Here is a 22520-nt window from a genome sequence, read left to right on the forward strand (position 1 = left end):
CACCGCTGCACCGTGTCCCTCAGCACCGCGTCAACGTGGGGTTTGACACCTCCGGGGGTGCTGGAAGCTGCAGGCTGCAGGGACGGTGCATCCCCCAAGCTGCGATACTGGCAGGGTGGGAGGCAGCCGCACACCGAGCTCTGTCCCAGGGGGCTTGGGCCAGGCCAGTCCCCGCTGCGGGAGCCATCCATGCTGCACCGCACACCCACGGCTGTCACAGGGCCAGGCTGTGGCGTGCGGTGCTGTCCCTGACATGGGGACGCTGTGCCCACCCAGTCCCCCCACTGCCCCTGTGCCCAGGCTCTGCGGGCAGCAGTCCTGCTGGGGCCAGCAGCTGGGCTGGGGGCAGTTGGGACCACCACTGGCACTGGGCCCTGGCAGCCCTGCGGTGCAGGAGCCATGGCCATGGCCTCAGTGGTGCCAGTGATGCCAGCGGGCCGAGCCCCCGGCACTCCCAGCCACGTGCCTCCCATGCTCCTGATTACCATCTTGCTGGGAAGCAAGGCAGCAGCTGTAATACGATGCTCTCAAAGTTGATGTTTACAAGGGACAAGGAAGCCATCAGAGAGCTCTTCTTGTTCTCCCACTGCAAAAATATTCCTCTCTCCAGCAGCATGTGGCTGCTTTGTGTGCCAAGCACTGCCCAGTGACACTGAGCACCTTGCAGAAAACCTGATGGCGTCAGTGCCTGCAGAGCTGCCAGGCTGCAGGGCTGGGGACCCCACAGCGGGGTGGTCGGTGGGACGGCGGGTGCAGACCCTCTGGCACAGTCGGCTGCTTGGGCCAGCTTGCTCTCGGGTGCCAGCTCACTCTCGGGTGCCTGTGGTGGCCTTGCATTGTCAAGAGGCCGCCGTCAGGCAGGAGGTGCTGGGAGGCAGGCGAGCTGGCAGCCCCGTGGGACTCATCAGCTCCCTGTTGACAAATCCTTTCACTGAGGAGCAAGTGGAGCGGGATGGAGCCCGGCACGAGGCTTCCCAGTGCTGCTGCAGCCCTGCGACTGTGGTGGTCTTGCTGGGACGCACTGGCGTTTCGGTTGCTGTTGTGACCCTGCAAGACTCCCACGTCCCCAGGTGGTGGGTGGGCTGGCGAGCCCACCAGAGCCCTGGCATCCTCCCCTAAAGCTGCTCCCACAGCCCCACCCAGCAGTGCTCATCTACTGAGCCGGGGAAGGTGCCACTGGCATCAGTGCCCTCGTCTTTTCACCAGGGCTGGAAATCACATCGGTCACCACTCTCAAACCCTGATTCCCGTGCAGGTGCCCCAGTGGGGTCTGGGCACTTTGGCATCACTCCTGCAGCACAGCGTGACATGAGGCTGTGCCTACTGAACAGATGGCACCACCACAGCCAGCGCCGCCGCAGCCGGTTTTGGTGACAGAGGAGTACCTGCTGCCCTCTGGCCAGTCTGTCACGGCTGGGAGCTGGGGGCTGTGCCCTGGCCCCTTCCCCGGGGCCCTCAGGAGGGCTGTTTGCAGAATGCCAGCTACAAGGGCAGACTCCGCTCCAGGCAGGTCTGGAGTAGCAGCGCAGGCATCAGCAGCAATAAAAGCTCTGCGAGCCCTTTGTGCTGCACCGTGTTCAGGCAACACTGTCTATCGCAGGACAGCGGATCCCCCATTTGCCTTTTTTTTTTTTTCTCATGCCCCCAGCTCCTAGGAGTTCTGCTGGGAGGAGGGTGAGAGAGAAAAGCCAAACCAGCAGCAGGAGGGAGAAGCGTTAATGAGGAGCTCTTGGGTGGGACTGAGGACTAGTAGCACCTGGGCCAGGACAGGTGTGCAGCAGGACAGTGTAAAGCAGGCTGGAAACCAGGGCACGTCACCGCAGGGAATGGCCTTGCGAGGGGATGAGCTGGAGGCAGAGCAGGAGCATGCAGCGGGCTGGGAGGCTGCAGTGAGTGAGCTGCAGTTATTCACAGTGCCATTATTACAGCCACCCATTTCTAACACCCTCGGCAAGGCAGGAGCGTGATGTGCTCCAAGAAAATGTGATTGCCGGGTCCTGCCCCTTGGCCCGGTGGTTGTTGTGTTGTGCAGATGGAGCTGGCAGTGCCTCAGTCTTGCTGCCTGGAGGGTAAGTGAGATGGCGGAGGGGAAGGCAGGACTCATCCTCACGGGTGCAGGCAGAGCTCTGCAGGAGGGGGACAGAGCCGACACCGTGGGGGATGGCGATGGTGACAGGGAGAGGAGAGGCAGTCCCTGGGCTGGCTGCGGCATCAGCTCTCCCTGCTGCGTCCCTGCCCCAGCCAGGAGTGCTTTTTCCTCCTTCCCTGGGGTGGAAGGAGCAATGAGCTCGTCACCTGTTAGGGATGGATGTGCCGCCTGTGAGCCGCTCTCGTTGGCAGAGCTGTGCTTGCATCCGTGTATCTTGAAACCCTCTGAGTCCAGTGCAGGGACTGGGTTTGGCTTGGCTCTTCCTCTGATCCCCCTGCTCCTGGCTGTAAGGTTGGTTTCTAGGCAGAGCCTTAAAACCAGCATGCATATGAGTACTAAAAAAAGCATAATTTTATTCAATAACTGCATTGTGTGCTCAGAATTCACTTATATGTGAGACGGATCAAGTGGAAAAGCTGGTGGAAAGGTGTGTACTCCCCCTCTTTATCCTGCTCCAAAGCCGCTCTGCGCCTGCAGCCTTGCGCGGAGGGGCTCTGGCTCCTGCGCCAGCTCCAGCTCCCTGGGCCCTGTCCCCCACCCCCCCAGCAGCAGGACCTCGGCAGGTCAGCCTGGGGGGCTCTGCCTGACCCCAGGGGTGCCCCACTCTGCACCAAGGGTGGCTGCAGAGGGTCCAACATCCCGCTGGCATCTGGCCACCCCTTCATCCCACACTCCTGCTGCCTTCCTCAGGGCCTGGCCCTGCAGGGGCTGCTTGCAGCTGCGGGTCCGGGCACCCACCAGCATCCCACACACCCTACCTAGATAGTGGCTTGGTAACTTTTATGTATACACACACACACACACAAATATATATATACACACACACACAACCAATTGCTAAAAATACAGCCTCCCTGGCTGGTAACCAGATGCCGCGAGGTGGCCCCCAGTGAGGCAGTGTTCCTCCCTATTATTATTTATTTTTAATTTGCTTTTAGCAAAGCCAAGCGGACTGATGAGCTGCCCTGAGTCGGCACATCGTGGGGTGCGTGGGGTGGGACGGGCCCCACTCAGGCACCATCCCCAGGCTGTGGTGGGGAATGGTCGGTTTTCAGTTTTATTGTGTTTAGAATAAATCTGGAAAGTGAGGGGCGGGTGTGCTGCAGTGACACGGCTCCTGCCCCCAGCCTGGAGGCTGAGCCAGCGCAGGGGGCTCTGCTGGGGTGAGGGGCACCGGTGCTCACCGTGCTGCAGGGGTAGTACTGGGGGGGGGGGGGGGCAGGGGAGCCCAGCCGGGCGCTGTCCTGGGGGCAACACTCAGTTTTGGGAGGGGGCCCAGGGTTGTGCAGCTGGGCACTGTCTGGGGGTCACACTCAGCTTTGCGGGGGCTCGGGGGGGCCAGCCAGGTGCTGTCTGGGGGTGACACTCGGCTTTGGGGGGGGCGGCCAGGGCGGCTCCGGGGCTCCCGGATGGGAAAGCACTTGTGGGGACTGCGGGGGAGCTGGTGCTGCTGGGGGCGGATGGAGCGCGCGGGGGGAGCGATGGGGCGGGGGCCGACCGGCCGGTGGGGCCGGGCTGGCAGCCTGGGGCGGGGGAGAGATGCTCGAGGGGGGGATGCAGGCGGAGGGGCCGGGGGCCGGAGGCGGGGTGCCCGGGGGCGGCGTGCCCGGGGGGGGGGTGGGGGGAGGGGGCGCGGGGCCGCTGTGCGGTGCTCTGGCGCCCTCTGCTGCTCGGCGCTGCGCACCGCAGCGGGGGCGGGGCGGGGGGGGCAGCTCGTCGCGGTGCCGTGAGTTTGCAGGGGCTCAGCAGGGATGTGGGGCGCCGAGGAAACGGGGCGAGGGGAGGCTCTGCCTGGGGACCCCCACCCCGAACCCTGCCCCGCGGGGCTGCTGAGCCGGGAAAACGCAGGTGCCCCGGCTGGTGGTCCCCGGGGAATGCTTCCCACCCCCCCACCACCCCCCCTGCGTCCCACCCAACCCAGGCAGCTGGCCCCCAGCAGCCGTGGGGCAAATGGCAGGGGTGGCTCCCAGCCCCGGGGGACTGTGGGCCTGGCCAGCCCGGTGCGGGGGTGCAGCAGGGTCCCAGCAAGGGAAGCGCCCTTGATGCCACTTGCAGCCCCCCAGTTTGCACATGGAGCCGTGAGCAGCGCTGCGGGTAGCGCCGCTCCCAGCGGCCTCGGCCGTGCCCCGCTCCGCCTGCAGCATCCCACCCGCTGGCATGAAACAAAGCTAAGCGAAGGGTCCGCGCTCGGCTCCTCATGGGGACGCGCACAGCCCTTCCTCACAGCCCCTCCTCACACTCATCCTCACACCCCCTCCTCACAGCCCTTCCTCGGGCTGCTGCCCCAAACCCGCCCCCAGGGCACAACGCACAGGGGCTGGCGCTGCCGCGGGGCTCAGGCTGCGGTTGTGGATGGGGGGGATGCTGAGGGGAGGGATGCTGTGGCGCAGGGCTGGCATGGGGGGTCCTTGCCTGGTGTTTCGCAGCAGCCGATCACCACTGGGGTTTGTGAAGAGCACGCTTTCAAACAAAGGTACTCCCCAGCACTGTGAGATGTGTCAGCAACACAAGGGTTAACCCCGCTTTCCCTCTCTTTCCGTGGCAAAGTCCTGGCGTGGTTGGGGATAACCTCGTTAGCGGCTGCGCTGCGGCATCGATGCCCCTGGGACAGAGCAGCCCTATAAAATGGAGCTGTGCGCTGCGGGGGAGCGCTGGGAAATGGTAGCTGCGCTGCCTTGGTGGGCGGCTGGCAGGGTGCTCCCCCCGCCACGCGCCAGCCCACGGCTGCCTGGGGTGTCAGGGAGGGGAGCAGCTGGACCAGGCTGTTGGGGACAGGGTGGGTTTGTCACAGCAGGGCCAGGTGCTGGTGACGAAGCTGGGCCTGCATGGGAAGTAACTGCAATTAGTCCCAGATAGAGCCTCCCCAAGGGAGCTGGGTGCTGCAAGGGGCCAGTCCAGCCCTGACCCCACAGCTTGGGGGGCTTCTCTCCAGCCCCCCGGTCTCAGGGCATACTCAGCTGCCTGCAGAGCGGGTGCTCAGGGCTGGGGTCAGGGCTGGCATCATAGGTGCACACAAGAACCTCAGCTGGCCATCAGGGCACCTGTATGGTGCCCACCACGCAGCCCCCAGCCCCCCACAGTGGGGGCTGGGGATGCCCCACAATCCCCTCCCAGTATGCTCTTTCTCAGATGGGATGGTGATGCTCCCACCATCCTTCTTGGGACTGGTACTGGCACTGGTGCCCGGGAATTGTTTGCTGCCTATGCTGTTGTGCCACAGGCCCTGTTTCTGGTGGCCATCTCCCCATGCTGCAGGAGAAGATGGGTTCCTTATGCCTGAGCATTCATTCACTCTGCTGATCGACAGCCTGCGGTCTGGCTGAGCAACCCCAATTGTTCCCAGTGTGCCTGGACAAAGAAGAGCCTAGAGAGATGGCAAGGCTTAGGAGAAGAGGACATGCTAGGAATATTTCCACTGCCTTGGACACCACCGGTCCCCCTGCTCCCTGCAAGAATGAGATGCAGCAGCTCAGTTTCATAGGCAGGGTGGGATGCTTCCCCTCCTGTCCTGAGCAGGGCAGGCGCTGGAGAAGTCTGTTCCAGGGCAGGCTGGGTGCTTGTTCCTGGGGAGCGTGTCCTCAGCAATGGCAGGGTGCTGCACTCAGTGCAGCACTCGCCTGTCTGCTCCCAGTAAGGGAGGCAGACACCGAGGTTCTCTCCCCGGGGCATAGCCCATGGGAGCCCCAGGTAGCCCCATCCACCCCCTGTGGGTCCCTGTCCCGTGCTGCTGCCCTACGGCCTCCTGTGTGCTTGGGACTGCTGTTCCCAGGCAGACAAAGCCATTTTGGCAGCTGCAGTTTGCAGCTGGTGGTTTTGCTGGTGACAAGCTGGGTGCTGCATCACCCCAAAACCTGGAAGAATTGGGGAGGGGAACAGCATGGGGTGAGGAGGGGCAGGACGAGCTTCCTCAGCCATGATGATGCTCTGTGCGGGTTTAACGCCATCATGGAGGCAGCACCTTTTCCTTTCCCCCAGGGCCTGTGTTCAGCTAGGGCTGACAGGACCATGCACCCTGACCACGCGCCATCACGGCAAGCTGTGGGCTTTGCCTGCTGCTGGGCTGAGCTCTGCGTTGCTTTTAGTGCCGTTGCCTCCTGGATTTTCTCCCCAGCTTGTATCGCCTGCTGCGGCTCATCCCCAGCTGTTGGTCAACCCTGAGATTTTTTGCCCTATTTTGCAAACAGGAAAGCTGGGACAGGGGTAAAGACCAAGCTTTCAAAGCCCTCAGCATGGAGCAGCTCCCGGTGAGGGCTGTGAAAGCAGCGGGGTGGGAGGGTCCCACGGGAGCTTTGCCAGTTCCTACACAACCTGCTCAAGGTCAGGCAGAACCGGCAGCGAGTCCCGGTTCCTTCCTTCCCCACAGGCCTGTGGGCTCGCAGGCGGGAGCGGAGGGGAAGCCTGTGTCTGCTCTGCACCTCCGAGCAGGGGGAGGCGGCGGGCAGTGCCGAGGCTTTTGTTCTCAGGGCTTGGAGGACTCCGACACTCGTCCCCACCAGCCTCCAGCAAAGCCGCACCGGAGCAGCCAAGAGCCAGGGGCTGGGCTTGCAGGGTCTGTTCTTCCCAGCACCGATTCAATGCTGTTGTGATTCAGCCATGTCAGATGCTAATGACCGAGGGAGCCGGGATGTTTTTGGATGCAGCATTGCCATTTCCAGTGGGGAGAAGATGCAGCATTGAATCAGTGCCGGGAAGCAACAGACCCTGCGAGCGCAGCCCCTGGGTCGCAGCTGCTCCAGTGTGGTTTTATTGGAGGCTGGCAGGGATGGGTGTGTGGGATGCCTGCGAGCGCCAGACCTCTTGCAGCCTGGCTCTTGGGGACCCCCTGCCATCTCCCCTGGGGGCAGCCCGTAGTGCAACAAGGTGCTCCCCCAGATGGCAGAGTAGGGCTGCACCAGCATCTGAGCATAGGTGGGGGGCATGCTGGGGAGGCTGTGCTGCAGCTTCGGCATGGCTGAGCCACCCCTGCCCCACTGCAGCCCCCACACCTAGGGCTGCACTGCAGCTGGCAGGGCCCACGTGTACCCCCTGCTCCACAGCAGGCGCCTGGGCAGGAATGGGGAGGGGGCTGCAGCACGGCTACCCCCAGAGGAAATGGGCCGAGAAAGCCCCTGGGGAGGCAAACCACTGCAGGATCACAGTTAGCTTCACCCCAAGCCGGTAAGGGGCCGTTTCCCCTGCGCCCGCTGTCCCGCGGAGATTAGCTCTGGCTGGCTGCGCTTGATGGGCAGCAGGAAGAGGCTGCGCGCACCGAGCACCGTGAGCTGCCCGCAGACCCGGGTGAAACGGGCACTGCGGCAGCCCCTTCCCTCCCGGCTGCGGCTCAGTCCCCACACAGCCCTCCCCATGGCTCTGCCGGGCTGCGCTCACCACCTGCCCAGTCCCAGTGCGGGGGTCCGGGCATTCGCCGTCACCCCACGTGCTGGCAGCAAAGCCGGGGCCACGTTGCACAGGACAGGCATGGCTGTTGTGCTGCGCGTGGCCGTTGTGCTGTGCAGGACAGGCATGGCTGTTGTGCCGCACAGGACAGGCATGGCCGTTGTGCTGTGCAGGACAGGCATGGCTGTTGCGCTGTTTCGCAGCACCGTGCTTGCCCCCGGCCGGCCCGATGGGGAGGGCAATCCGGTTCCCCCACCGCTGGCGTTGCCCTGTGCCAGCACTGCCGGAGCTGGCTCCCTCCCCGCGCCCCCTCCCCGCCGCGGCTGCCAGTTCGGCTCATGCACAGCCAAGTGCGCAGGATGAAAGGGCTCTCCCGGGGTACCGGGACCGCTGGTGGCAGCACGAAGGTCACGCTGCAGCACGGCGGCAGCGCTCTCTAATGCCGCTGATCAGAGGTGCCCGTGGGGATTGCGGAGCAGCATGGAGGTGACCCCTGCGCTTGGGGTCAGCGGGCCGCGGCATGCGTCAGCCCCGAGCGGCTTAATCCCAACCGGGCAGGGGGAGGAGCGCTGGGGGGTGGCGGATTCCTGACCCACGGCTGAGCCTGGCATCTTCTCTGGCATTGCCCTGGTCCACCTCCTGCCATAACCAGACAGGGTTGAGTGGTGCCATCCTGGCACCGGGAGGGTGAGGAGAAATAATAGGAACAGACAGCAGAAAATGTAAAGCAAAAGAATTTATTTTGTCTTGAGAAAGCAACGCTTCAGACTTCCTCCCCAAAACAGCTTTTCCTGCCACCCAAAAGGAGATGGAATATTTTGCAGGGCATTATTTCAGAGGATTTTTTAAAAATTATTTTTACCATAATCATGTGACAGAGCTTGAAGTGCTTGTGAATGGCCTAATACATGGGAAAATAAATACACAAATACTGTCCCCAAGTTTGTCAGCAGGATTCCCCAAGCTGGTTCCCAAACACATGGCGAGGTCCATACTTGTTATTGGTTCTAGTCACTCATGCAGAACTGCATGAAATGCAATGCAGAACAGTGCTGGGCTTTCTGCAAGCTGAAAACCTGCGGGTAAAGCTGTGAGTTGCAGGGAGCTTTGTAATGCCTTTCTCACAGAAAACTGTCTTTTTGTGCACGCTTTAACTGGAAGCAGATGCACAAGCAGGGAGCCACGATGCTTCTTGTCCTACAGCAGATTTGCAGGATGCTGCAGGACAGTTAATTACTTCAGGAATCGGGGATTATCTTGCTGGTGTCTTCCCTGGTGCTGCAGTTTATTCCCCCCACTGTGATGGCAAAGTGTGTCAGGGACATAGAGGTGCTTCAGAAAATGCCAGTGGTGGAAGAAGCGTGCTGTAAGAGGGAGCTTCGTTCAGCTTTGTGCCATGGGAGGAAGCTACAGCGAGCTCAGGCTGGCAAAAGGTGCTGGACAATTAAGAGTCTGGACACGGGAGGAACCTCAGTGAACATAACATCTTCCACTGCCCCCATGTCAGGTCAGGAGCACCCCTCTGCTTCCCCATGAAGCGCTCATCCTCGCCACCAGCCAATGAAAGAGCTGAGCTAATGGCACTTCATGGGGTTTGAACGTATGTCCACCAGGAAACGGGCTGGATCCAACTGCGCAATGTCACACAAACTGCAGATTAAAGAGCTGCTCGCTAGAGCCCAGCACATACAAACTGGATTTCTCTAGTCACCCCCTGAGAGGTCTTTCCCCCCCCCCATGCATGGAGGCAGATGTTTGGTTGTTTAATATTTGAACTCGTCTACCACCGAGATACTTTTTCATGATGGGGCATGACTACGGAGGATGTAATCAATCCATTTCTCAATACAAGAGAAGTGAGAGGCTTGGAAGCAAGTGCGAAGTGATTCACTGGTTAGATGCTCTCCTTGCTTCCCTTGTCCTCTCTGCTTAGTTCTTCCAAGTTTGAAAATTATCCTTTGCTTCTGTTTCTCACAAAATCAAATTCTGATGCAAATGAAGCAGGATGGGAATGGGTTTATTTCTTTGCTGTTTTAATACAAGTATCCACATTATTTCTGACCACAATTTCTTGTAATAGTATTAAAAAAAAATAAAAGAGATGAGTGGATTTGTAGCTGCTTCTGAACACTTGCTGAAATTACAAGTTCTGAGGGACTGATGGGTCCTTCTGGGCAGCAACACCACTGCTTGTTGCACAGACTTGTATTCTCCTATCAGAGTGTCGGCGTCAGCTGGGAAAGAGCAGATCTGCAGGCCCACAAGGAGAGATTAACCCTCCTGGACAGATGTTGGTTCAGGCCCATGCAGTTTCAGCTAAAGCTTTCCAGACTGGCTTTGACTCGTTCCATTTCATGGAGAAAACTGTAGAACTGGGGCAAAGTTAACTCTGCAGAAAAAAAGAGGCACTGAGTCTTAAATTTCAGGTTACACTTCCAACATTGGAAAAGCTATTCTGATGCTCCCCCAGAGCAACTTGTGTCCATTTAAGCTAGGCAGGATTAGACACTGTGACTTTCGGCAGCCATTTCTTTACACTAGCTGGACTGCATGGGGTTCTGGGCTAGGATTCTCCTAACAGCAACTGACACCTGGGAAATACTTACTTTCTTTGTCTGCCATGCTGCTCTGACCGCTTTTCACAGCTCTATGGCATATCTATCTATCTATATTTACTTATGCAAAGATGTGAAGATAGCTCAGCAGTCAGTGCTCCTCAATCATGCTCCCAGCATGAGTGCGGCAGGGAGGGGCCAGGGCAGAAGTGGCCACAGCACCCACCAGCGAGGCTCTCGCAGTGACCCTTGCTAGGGTCTATGCCCAAAGCTCCCCCACCTCCAGCAATGCCCAGAAGCTCTTGAGCAGCCACTCAGCTTTCGCATACTTCCTTTCTGGAACTGTTAACTCACCTACATACACGTTTTCCATTTGGCTCCCTTTTTTGATCACCAGCTTCAGCTTAAGGGAAGAAAAGGCAGAGGTATTTTAATTCAGAGACGTGTATTCTGAGCACCATGAAAAGACAGAAGTACAGGAGTCTGCTGTGAGTTTCAGACAGGCAGCGTGCTGCAAAGCACACACATCTTTGACAGGCTTTTCAGGAAATGTCACTGTAGGAATAGATTCCTTAGGCATTGGGAGGATCTCTGGAAGTCCTTATAAATGGCCACATTTCCCCTCCCTCCCCAAGACAGCATGACCTTTGCCAGATTGAGCTTTTTGAACAGCTTTTCAGAGTGGGCTACACTTCTGTGATACACGGTGTCTTCAGAAGAGAAACAAATAGCAGTATGCCTGCTATCTGCTGCCAGTTGCACTCAGAAGCCTGAAGCAGATGCACTGTTGCAGAGCTACTTATGAGATCTAGCTTTCCTCTAGCTCCTCTCACAGTCAGTGCTTCCCACATGCCTGCTCATAGCTTGTTCCTTAACTGCACTACAACCTGAACTCTCTGATGCAGGAGATTTACCTGTAAGAAGATACTTCCCACTTTTTCCAGTTCACTGCTCCCAGCAGTCACTGTGAGTCAGAAAGAAGGGAGATAATCTGTTAGCTAAACTGTGAAAGAAAAAGTTATTTAGCTGAGAGCTGCTGTTGGGTTTCCCAACCCATTCAGTTTATGTTTTAGCGCTATTACCTCCAAACTTCCACTCCATATCTATCAGCTGGTTAATCATCAGCGTCTGACCAACAGCTAGGTGTGTCAGGGTGGGGGAATTCACCTTCCACTGCAAGAGCAGAAGACACACAAGAAATCAGTTCAGAGAGGCCTCTATTTAGTAATTTCAACTAAGTCAGAAACAAGGCAGACTGATGGCAGAAGCCTGAAATGGAGGTGTGCGAAGGGGCAAACTAATGTGGTCGGGAGGGCTTTCAAAGACGCTTGAGTCCTGCTAGGATTTCCATCTCCCTTGTCACTTCTGTAAACAAAACTCACTGGATTTGTTTTAGTACTGGTTCAGTGTAACAATATCTGTGCAAAAAGTCATGTGCAGTTGTGTGACTGCATGACCTCGGGGCTCAACACGTGCAAAGGAGAAAAACAATTAAATGAAAGCCACACAGAAGTGCAGGAATCATGAAACCGATGAGGCAGAGGACAAAGTGCTCCTTGTCAGTTATCCAAGGATCTTCAGTTCAAAATTCTGAACTAGTTTTGAAGAAGATACCTAAGTGCTGACACATCTCAGTAGCACAGCAGGGCTTTACAAGCTCCCACTCAAAGACTGTCGTTTTGTTAGCTTAGAAACAAGCAAAAATATATTAATACCTGTTCTGCAAAATAACTGGCTTTCTCTTCACTGAGGCCTGTGGGAGAAACCAGATGAGATTACTATATGTGATAAATATTAATTATCTTTTATTTAGTGAAAGTCAGGTGACCTACCTAGAGCAATAAAATCTGCTCTGACTTGTTCGGAAGACAAATTCCTCTTCAGGGCACCTGAATAAACAATGCAGAGAATAAAAATCACTTTTTATTGAGTCAAACCAACCTTTAGTGAGTCAAACCAACACAGGGATGGAGACCCCGCGACAGAAAGCCTCTGTTCTCAGGCTGTGTTTTGAAACAAACCACAGCTCCTCAGGATAGGAAATACAGTTGTGCCTGCTAGTATCTTTGCAGATGCCCAGTGCTTTAAAAGTCAGGGCTATGGGAGTGCCTGAGAGAGAGGGCGAGATTTCATTGCAGGTAACCATGGAAACAGCAGCAGCAGTTGTGTTTTGAAGTCACTGCTTTCTCTCCTCTAGAAGCTTTGCTTGTTAAAGGAGAACTGTTAAGGCTGGCAGGCTACTAATTTGACCTACCTGCTGTGTTTTGGATTATGGGTGTGAACGTGTGCATATAACACTTTCGCCTGCTGTGCCTGCCTCCTTTGTTCTGGGGCGCAGGCAGCACATGGAAGTTTACAAGGATTCTGTTCTCTGAAGCCAAGAGCAGGAATCTCATAAATTGAAAGAGACTGCCAATCCCACGTGGCTTCCCGTCTGTGTAGCACATAGGCAAAGTTATCTGCTGTAATCTGTTCTGATACTGTCTGTGGCATCCCAGAGCTAAGGAAAAGTTACAGCGGGATTGGAGCCAGTGCACACAAACAGGAACGATGAGACTGAGTGTACCTAGGCCAGGATCAGGAAGTGAGAACATGCTGATTCCACATTAAATACCCCCAAGACAGTTATAGGATAGGAAATTATTCATTGCTACTCCTGGACAGAAGGACTGGCTTGAAGTAGCAGAACGAGTCTGGACCAAATGCAGGAAACAGTTGTGCATGGCTTCACTGCTGTGAAGAAAGCTATGGGGAACACAGGACTGAAGGATAATAGCCGGGGACTATTAATAACAAGAAGGAACAATGGGATGAACGTGCAGTGGAGGTGTTTGATGCACTATCATGTCAAACAGCAGCCACAACATCACAGTAATCTCATAAAGTGCTGGAGTCTGGGGTATTCAAGGGGAATCCCCCTGCCCCTCTTCCCCACTATTTATGAATGACAAACTGCTGGACACATAAGTGTTTTTCTAAAACAAGACTGGTAAGGACAGATGTCTCCTTTATATGGCCTAGAACTACGCCACTTTCCAGACCACTCTAGAGGGATGTGTACATTGTTCTACCAGTCTCAAACAGCGCTTGTCCTTGTAGGAATTTACAGTACTGGCCCACTTGGATGGCAGTTACTACAAAGGCTTGGTTCCAACATAAGGCTGCACTGGTGTGGCAAAATGGATTTACAGGTACAAGTTAAACCAAGCGCTGTCACAGTGTTGTGCTTGCATTTAAAGCCCAGACATTTAAGTGAGTTTAGTTAAGCCTGTGAAATGTGTGTGCAGGCAGAGTATACAGAATACAAAGCCCAAGTCACCAAACGGGGTTATTTCAACAGAATTTTTGATTCTTAAATACTAAGCCATTTATCACCAACCATTAACACTTAATTGTGCAAACCAAGCACACTGCAGTTCTGAAGACATACTTTAGCAGCACGAAGGAATGGATGCAATAGTTTGGCCTCAGGGCACCATATGCAAATGATCACTTACCATTGGGCACCAGAAGAATACTTTTGACAATGTTTTTCAGAGGGCCTAAGCTGATTTTATTCATGGTGGCAAAGTCTGAGAGCTGAGTCAGAAACCTTTCTACCTGCCCAAGAGAAAAAGCAGTGACACAATCTTATGTCTGCATGTTTCTCACCAGAGAGCTGCATTCACACACTTCTCCTTGGTGTTCTGCACATGCCTTACCTCCTTGGGCTCTGTTAGAAAGCGGAAGAGCACTTCAGTCAGTGCTGAGAATTGCTGTGAACAAAAAGGACAGTGTTACAGACAGGCATCAGCACACTTCATTTCTCAGCACCTCACCACAACCATCACCACCACAACTATATATATCATCTATATCTGTATCTATATAATCTACATCAAGATACACCACCTTGATGCAGCTCCACCTGCCCCCGGTACATTGGTCCCAGAGTTTGACCTCCCCTGCTGGTAAGGTACCCCTGTCCTTGGCATTACAAGATGCCTATGGAAGGGATTTGCTCATGGATGCTCTTCAGAGACTCTCAAAGGGTTTGTGCAGCTGGTAGCTGGCACTGTACAGGCTTTTGTGACTCGTGACTAATCAGAAGCTGCTGTTCTATCCTGTGTAATCCAAAAACTGTGAGTGGGAAAAGATGCAAACATCTAGTCTCATGTTTCACAAACTCCATGGGGTAACCAGACTAACTTGGGAAAGGAGAACTGGTTAAGGGTCTAGTCACTGCAGTTTTCTAAGCGTGCAGCTGGCAGGGCTGGAGAGGCTGCCTGTAGGGCAGAGCACTGCCACCCTCCCTCCTCTGCTGGCCACGACCTTCTGGGTATGGCTGGCTGGTCTGCTGCTGCAGCGGCTCATCTTGCCCTACCCTTGTCATCAGCTGTGTAACAGAGTCGGCACCAGGCTGTTACCCACAGTTCTGGCAAGCTGAGCTAAAAAAGCCTCAGATCTTCCACTAACTTTAGCAGGAGCTGAACCAGCTTCTGCAATCCGGCTGCACACCTGGTGTGTCGGTGACCTGGAGGCAGACATGTACTGCTGGCCGGCAGCACTGACGTGGGGCAGGAGGGCCGTGGGGTATCAGTCACCCCCCAAATACTGCAGTTCCACCGAGAAAACACAGTGCTCCACAGGACCCTACTCCCCACACAGGGGACAGCCTGAGCCCCTTCACTGGGAAGGCCTTGCGGCCTGAGCAACCAGCTCCCGCGGTGTGCGGGGCTCACCCGGCCAGGCCTGGGGCTGCGGCTGAGCCCTGGGTCACGCTCCACAGCCCTGCCCCAGGCACCAGACAGTGCAGGTCCCTCCTGGAGCAGGCCGAAACCCAGCAGGGGCCCTGGCACTGGGGTCTGGAGGCCTGACTGGGCCCCGTACTGGGGCTGTGGGGGCTGGAAGCCTGACGGGGCCCTGTACTGGGGCTGCTCAGAGAGTGTGGGGCCTGCTGGGCCCGATGGAGCCTGATACCGGAGCTGCTCCAGGGCTGTGGGGCTTGGAGGCTTTATGGGGCCCCGTACCGGGGCTGCTATGGGGGGGTGAGGCCTGGCAGCCTGATGCAGCCCAGTACTGGGGCTGCTCAGAGAGTGTAGGGCCTGCTGGGCCCCGGTACCGGGGCTGCTCTGGGGCTGTGCGGCCTGGAGGCCTGATGTGACCCAGTACCGGGGATGCTCCGAGGGTACAGTGCTGGAGACCCAGTACCGGGGCTGCTCTGGGGCTGTGGGGCCTTCCTGGCCCCAACTAGGCCCGGTACCGGGGCTGCTCCGGAGCCGCGGGGCCGGCTGGGCCCAGCACCCGGGCTCCGGCTCAGCCCAGCCGGCTGCGGCCGCCCTGCTGCCGCGGGCCCCGCGGGCTCCCCGGCCGGGGCTGCCCCCGCGGCCGCGCCCCGCTCCCCCCCGGCCCGGCCCGGCCCCACCTGGGCGCTGAGCTGGTTGAGGTTGTGCATGTCGCCGCTCACCGCCTCCGGCACCGGGTCGCGGGTGAAGTTGAGCAGCCCCATGGCGGCGGCCGCGGCTCCGCCCGCCCCGCCCGGCCCCAGCCCCGTTGCAGGCGCCCGCCTCAGCCTGAGCATTGGCGGCCGCACTTTCCGCACCGCCGCCGGTGCCGCTGGGTGCTGCCGGGCGGCCGCGGGCACCGGGGGGCTCCCCCCCCGCCCGTCCCCCCCCGCCCGGCCCACGGCGCAGCCCCACGGCGCTGGGGGAGCCGCTGGCTGGCGGCGGGCGGGGGGCCGGTGTGGCGAGGGGCCGGTTGCCCACGGCGGGGCTCGCAGGGGGGCTGTGCCACGGGCCCCGAGGCCACGCAGGCCGCAGGCTGCGCCTGGGTGGGCAGGGGGGAGCGCAGCTGGGCTCGCCCTCAGCTCATCTTTGGGCACCGGTGCGCGGTCCCGGGGTGCAGGTGGCTCTGGTGGGACGGTTTGGGACAGGCTCTTGCTTTCCTACCCCGGGCAGTCGGCAGCACCCCAAAATGAGCGCTGCCTTGCGAGTCTCGTGGCAGTAAGTGCTTATACTCTTCCTTCCACTGAGATCTCCGTCCTAGAGTTTTTTAGCCACACGTTTAATTTTATGCACTTGATCACTTCCATGGAAGGTAAAACATGTTACTGCTAAGCCTGGAGCCCCGGCTGTGGGCAGAGAGGGGGAGAACTGTGGGTACCCCCTGTGCAGAGGCTTGAACCTCACCTGGCTGACGGCTGAATAGCCTAAGTTGTTTTTTTGTACAAAAACCTCAAATAAATTGTTTAGAAAACATAGTTGTAGGGTGAATGTGGGTTTTTTCCTGAAAATTCCACTGAGGACCTGAAGCTGGGGTGCGGTTTCCCCCTCGGGCTGCGGCTGCCAGCGCTGAGCCAGGCAGGGACTGGCGGCCACCTCACAGCAGCTCCCTGTGCCCGCGGAGCCCACAGCCAGCTGCTCCCTGGCCCGGTGTTGGGTAAGGGGGAGGCAGCTCTCGGCAGAAAGTGTCTGTGTTCGAAGGGGTCAGGGTTTAACAGGGGCATTTTAACTGATTCTTGCCATAACCCATAAGCAGGAGGTCTCCTTGGTTCAGAGACACGTAGGAACACGGATGAGTTGTAAAATTGCCTTCTCACCCTCTGTTACCTGGTCTCATTTCTGTTTGTGCTCGGGAGGAAGGTCTTGATTCAGGAAATACTAAAACCTGATGTATTCCCGCAGAGGTCAATGGAGCTGATTGCATCCTTAAACACTCCCTTGCCTTAAGCTGCTATTTTGCAGCTTTCCAAGAGCAAGAAGATAAGCTCTCCAGCAGCTATTCCACTATCAATGCGAATGTGTCTGATCTGTTTTATCTGGGAAGGTGTTCGCTGGCTGCCTGGCAGACGGACAGCGTATAAAAGCCTATGTGGAAGGTAGAACTGCAGCAGCCCACAAGGGCTTCTGTTTTATTACTGACACTTCCAATTGCAAATGAGACCGTAGGAAATTTTATAGTGCCTTTCATTGTGAAGATATCCCAGTAGTGGTTTATAGACAAGGAATTAAGCAGCCAAGTACCGCTAATGGTGAGTTAATAGATATTTACTGGTGGTCTGGCTGGAAACAGCATTTAGGCTTCCTTTTCTTCTCTACCTCCTAGCCCACCTGGGAGATTTTCTATTTCATACATGCAGGGTGCAACTGTGTACCTCCATGGCGTAGAGTTGTTGAAGTGAAAAAATTGCATGTGGGTTGCTTGCAGGATTTGACCCTAAATATTTAGGACATCTCAAAACAAGGTGTTTTTTCACATTGGAACAATTTATCAGGTTCTACGCTGAACTGTCCACATTGGCATGTCTAAAACCACAGGATATGCTTGTCTCTGAAGGATGGTTAATCTTAAGTAAAACTCATTCAGGGAGATGCTGGGACTGGGTAGCACGGGGTGGTAGCGCATGTGGACACAATATCCCTCTCTGGCTTTAAAACGTTGCATACAGCCTCATGTAAATTTTCCTAAGTGTAAATTAATAATTGCAGTCAATTATTGCACGTTTTCGTAACCACCCAAATTCATTCACCTGCACTGTGTGGCCGAAAAATTGAAATAAGGAACGAGGCAGTTTTCTGTCTGGTCTGTATGCCGGGATTAGCTGTGCAGGAGCAGCATGTGACTGATCTTTATTTCCCTGTGTCTTTCTAGGATGATGCTTTAGGAACTGATTAAAGGTGCTCTCGGTGCACGCGTGTGTGCTTGTGCGAGTATGCAGGAGGTATGGCGGGAGGGAGAAGCCAACGTTGCTAAACAATTTCCCAGGCAGCAAACCAAATTCTTGGGGAAAGTTGAGTGACAGGATCCAAGGAGAAGAGTTTAAGTTGAGGTACGTGTTCATAACATCCTGTTCAGACAACCCCCAGGAAACTGGGCAGTCTCACCTCCTGGGATGGTGGTTTGGCTGCAGTGTGGCATGCAAGTGCCCTGAACCCCATTATGGCACTGGCAGTTCTACGCTGGCAGGCAGGCTTGGTTCTGCCAGCATGCAGTTTTGAAAAGGATTTACTCAAATAAAAGAGAAGGTTGCAGGGTGACTGGATTAGTTAGAGGGGTGCCAGGTGCAGGATGGTCCCCAGCGCCCCGAGCAGAGCCCCAGGGCTGTCCCTGCCCAGTGCAGGCAAGCTGTGTCCCCTGGCAGCCATCAGCCCCCTGGCTGCCTCTGCCAGGCCATTCTCATGCAGAACATGTCCTGATCGACTCATCAGAGCTGAGGACAAGCTGGGGACAGCAGTTCAGAGTTACAGATATGCACGCTTGTTCACCACAAATACAGTCAAAGCAGCAGCGAAAAGCCGTGGGGGGAGGGGACACACACAGGAAAATAGAGTATTAAAAACGGTGCAGTCCAAAATGAGACAGAGGATCAATGTGCCCTACTTCAGATGCATTTTTCAGCTTCATTTCACCTGTCAAACTTGAAAAGCTTCCTCAGCACTTGGAGGGTGGGAAGGGTCCTTATTATATAGTCTCCAGAGATCAAATCCCGGGGTGTCACCGTCCTGTTCTCAGCTGCCACTTTCCATGCAAAGCTCTCAGAGCCCTCTGCAGTCATCCCAAGGTCAGGCTTGGAGCACCTTCCTGAAGCAGGGTAGCGTTGCCTGCACTTGCTGGCCTGAAAAAGGCCTGGAAAAGGTAAGAGTGTGTGACCGAGCTGGGGATAAAACCCAGACCACCTTTCCCCTTAGCTGGTGCTGAGCCCACCCGCTTTCTGTGTGTTCCGCCCATCTGCAGCATCTGCCTTGAGCTGTGTGGACCTGGCAGAACATCTCTCTACATGGACTGAGGGATGCTGCAGCTCCTCCTGGCTTGCTGGTGTGATGCAGATTGCCCAGCTGAAACTTTGGAGGGTTTAGTTCTGTTCCCAAGGGAGGCTGATATAAATGAGATCTTTGAGACAGGGATTTCAGTGTCTTCTGCAGTTTAATGCCCTTTCCCCCATCACACTCTGCTCCCAGACAAACGCTGCTACAGGAGTAAATTATTGCAAGCATTGCGTGCCAAGGTGCTGGGTGCTGGTATGCTCCTGCCTTGTGACTGGAGGCAAAACCCTTCCTTTGCGACTCCGCTGCCCGTGAGCGGGGATGATAATCCCTCACCCGCGAGGGAAGGAGCAGCTCGGACCTGGCGCAGAGGGGCTCTGCTTGTTGCTGGCTGACTGCATGCTGGCAGCCCATTTCTCTTGATAAAAGTATATGTGCTTAGGAGGGCAGCTTGGGGAGGCCTCGTCACTTCAGATTAGGCTGTAGCAGGCGTATCCTGTTTTCTAGGAAAAAGAGGATTTTGTGGCCAGCTTTGTTAGAGAGGCATTGAAGATTTTTCTTTGTGTGCCTTTGCGTTTGAAGTTTACACACTGGTAGCTGTGGACTTTCTAGATATTCTGGTTACATGGATGACACTTACTTTTAACCTTATTTTTATTAGAGGTTTGTATCATGTGGTCCTGGCCAGCCCACAGGAAGGGCTAGAAACTTCATGTAGGAGGGGTAACACTTCCTATCTCCGTGTAAACAGCAGTTCCCTCCAGATGGGAAAAGCCAGCTGTAGGGGAGGCTGGAGGCTGTATTCCCACATATGGCAGCAGGATGAGGCATTCCCACAGTGGGGACAGACCTTGCTTCCAATAGCCAGAGCCCTGCCACCATGTAGCACAGCTCTGTCCCAGGCTCAGGAAAGATGCTGGGGCCAGGAGACCTTCTCTGAGGAGCAGTGGTGAGGAGTGGCAGCTCACCAGGAGCTGGTGGAGCTAGTGGTGAGGTAGGCAGTCAGCATGGGGCTGGGGCAAGGGCTCAGGCCATGGAGCAGCTCATGGAAGAGGAGGACATGTCCCATGGGACATGCTCCAATGGGGTCTTGGAGTGAAGAATGCCAGGCGGTGAAAATGATTGTTACTGTGGGCTGGGAAAGAGCTGCTGTGCTGTGGGCTGTGTGTACACCAACACAGGAAACCCCAAAGCTTGAACTTAGCAGGAGCATCACCACCAGCTTTAGCAGAAGGAAAAGTTCCTCCTGCTCCCTACCCCAGGGCCTCTAGAGGAGCTTGCAACTGCCCAAGGTGATTTAATGGTGCTGATGCTTCTCTCTACCTTCCAGAAGACTCAACAAGCACTTAGCCATTACTGTGGCCTGGGAATCTGGGACCCACAGATCCAGAGATGACAAGGTTCTGCTGCTCACAGCTGTAGGTAATGACACATATTTGCTCAATTGCTTTATCTGTCTGGAATCTCCAGGTATGCTACTTGTGGAACACAGAGCAGGTCCCAGCTCAAACGCTTTGGTGCAAAGCAAGAGACAGCAGGTGGTTGGAACCAGAGCAGAGTGCTGGGCAGGGAATGGTGTTGGATTGCCTGGCCAGGGTGGCGAAGGAGAATCTTAGGAAGAAATTTGAAGTGAGAGACTTGAGTGAGCAGAGAGGGGCTGTGCCTGGTGCTGTAGCCCTGGGGACACTGCAGAGAAGGCAACGCTGAGCAGCCTTTGGTGAGGAGGATTCAATCGGGAGTGATGAGTCACGCATGGAAGGGCTGGTGCGGTCACTGGGAAGCATTCCCAGTGGAAGATGAGGACAAGGAGTCACTTCAGATGTGAATGGATGTTGCCAGTTCCCAACTCTGTTGTGATGGTGACAGAGAGTGGCTCTTTCAGTTGGTCGGTCACCGGCTCCAGGGATGTGAAATGCTGGCTGAGAGAGGCCAGTGAGGTGTGAAAATGTCTCTTGCTGGGCTGATTTTTTGCAGAAGTGTTGCACAGTCCAGCTGTGCTGCAGATGGGAGTCCCACCGTCACAGGGAGACATCTGTCCGTGGCACGGTGTGCAGAGGACGTGCAGCCTGCACCCAGGGGTGGGGAGGGACCCCCCACCTCTCCCTGGCCCCTGCTCCCTGCTCACATAAGCCCTGGCCACACTTCCTGGCTTCTTGCAGCTGCTCCAGCGATGGAGCGGAGGAGCTTTGTGCCCACAGCCATGTCCCACCACTTGTTCATGCTGGAGAGCCCCAGAGCTGATGGGGAGTGGTGCGGGGTTGCTCTGGTACCTGCCTGGCAGAGGCTGCCAGCTGCCAGCCTTTGTGCAGCAGGAGCGGCTGAGAGCCTGGCAGAAGGTACCAGAAATGTCTGGCAGGAGCCTAAATATAAAAATCCTCTTTAGAGGTACCTTTTTTCTGTGAGATGACATACAAAGTCTCTTGACTGTTAAGAAATAAACTTGCAGCGTCTCTCTGTGGTTGTGTGTAGCAGAGACAGGGGAAAGGGTCAGGGTTTGGCTCATAATCTACCCAGAGCTGCTTTGTTTGGTGCCAGGCCTGTTTCACAAACAGTATGCACAGCCGTGCTCTCCTGAATTAAATGATAACTGAGGGGAAGAGAGAGAAAGAGGGCGTTCCAGCCGGGTGGGAGATTGATGGCAGGTCAGCGAGGCCAACAGAGGCAGGAAGGTTTCCGTAGAAAGGGAGAGGAGCCCGTGGATGATTGAAGCAAGGGCTAATTCCACCCCAACAGTGCCCTGGAAACTCTGATGAGCACAACCAGCAAAAGCATTTTGTTTCCCCAAATTTGGAAAACCAGATAGGAGTAAAATCTATTTGCTTGGTTTTAACCTACTCAACAGAGCTGCAAATTAGCTTTAGGTTTATGCAGCTTGAACTGTAAGCTCCGGCATTCCCGATGGCTTCCCCAGAACAGATTTCTTGGCTCCTCTTGTTCACTTGCAGGGCTTTTTTTGCACGTGCAGCCACATTTTTCGTGCTTGTGTCTTGCAGGGATGGAGGGGTGGTCTGGGGAACCTGCTGTACAGGCCTTGGGCTGGTCCAGGCACTTCCCGCGGTTTTCAGATACTTGGGCTAACTGACTCATTTTTCCTCCTGACCTTGAAAGCTTATTTCTGTCACACCAGGACAATCATGTTCCTTTCCTTACTGTTACAAGGGTTCCTGCTGGATCTAGAAGTGATAACAAGTGAGTAGAGATTATACCCCACGTGGACTCTGGATGCTTTGTCTGGGGCAGGAGAGACGCAGGCTGTTTTCCTTGTCCCCAGTCCAGCCCTTGCAAGTATCTCACCTCTGTAAGGGAAAGAGCAAGCAAACAAAAACTGACTGTAAAACTTGTGAGGCTTTGTCTGCCCGCACTGCGAGGGGCACCTGGCTGATGGGAAGGTGGTGGGCAGAGGGGTGGCTCGGCAGGGCCAGGGCTCTGCCAGGCCTGGGGTGCTCCTTCTCCCTCTGGGTACTCCTCGGCCTCGGAGGCTGAGCTGTGGGGGTCTGAGGGCTGAGCCCCGGAGGGATGCTGAGCCCCAGAGGGATGCTGAGCCCCGGAGCGATGCCGGAAGCTGAGGGTGGCTGTGAAGTACCAGGGGATGGGGAGCCCCGGGAGGGTGTGAGACATCAGGGGGGCCGTGGAGCCCCGGGAGGGGTTGCTGAACTCTGGCGAGGGGCTGCGGAGCACCCAGGTCGGGGGGGTGCGGGG

The 22520-nt window shown here is 56.1% G+C and overlaps 1 protein-coding gene across 1 annotated transcript; it reads right to left on the bottom strand.

Annotated features, from left to right (window-relative positions):
• Positions 1-9521: 9521 nt before the first annotated feature.
• Positions 9522-15643, bottom strand: COMMD7 (COMM domain containing 7). The gene is made up of 9 exons (XM_055722759.1): positions 15485-15643; positions 13782-13835; positions 13578-13680; positions 11913-11969; positions 11796-11833; positions 11163-11253; positions 10995-11044; positions 10435-10483; positions 9522-9914 (listed from the first exon to the last, which is right to left on the bottom strand). The coding sequence occupies exons 1-9, from the start codon at positions 15638-15640 to the stop codon at positions 9838-9840; spliced, it is 675 nt and encodes a 224-aa protein (XP_055578734.1). The 5' UTR covers positions 15641-15643; the 3' UTR covers positions 9522-9837.
• Positions 15644-22520: the final 6877 nt, after the last annotated feature.

This window comes from Falco cherrug, chromosome 10 (assembly GCF_023634085.1).
Source record: "Falco cherrug isolate bFalChe1 chromosome 10, bFalChe1.pri, whole genome shotgun sequence".
Taxonomy (NCBI): domain Eukaryota; kingdom Metazoa; phylum Chordata; class Aves; order Falconiformes; family Falconidae; genus Falco; species Falco cherrug.

Coding starts and splice junctions, on each gene's coding strand:
- COMMD7 (XM_055722759.1), bottom strand. CDS start 15,640: ATGCTCAGGCTGAGGCGGGCGCCTGCAACGGGGCTGGGGCCGGGCGGG. Junction 11,834..11,912: donor AGCAGATTTTATTGCTCTAG/GTAGGTCACCTG, acceptor TTTCTCCCACAG/GCCTCAGTGAAGAGAAAGCC. Junction 10,484..10,994: donor TGGGAAGTATCTTCTTACAG/GTAAATCTCCTG, acceptor TCTTCCCTTAAG/CTGAAGCTGGTGATCAAAAA.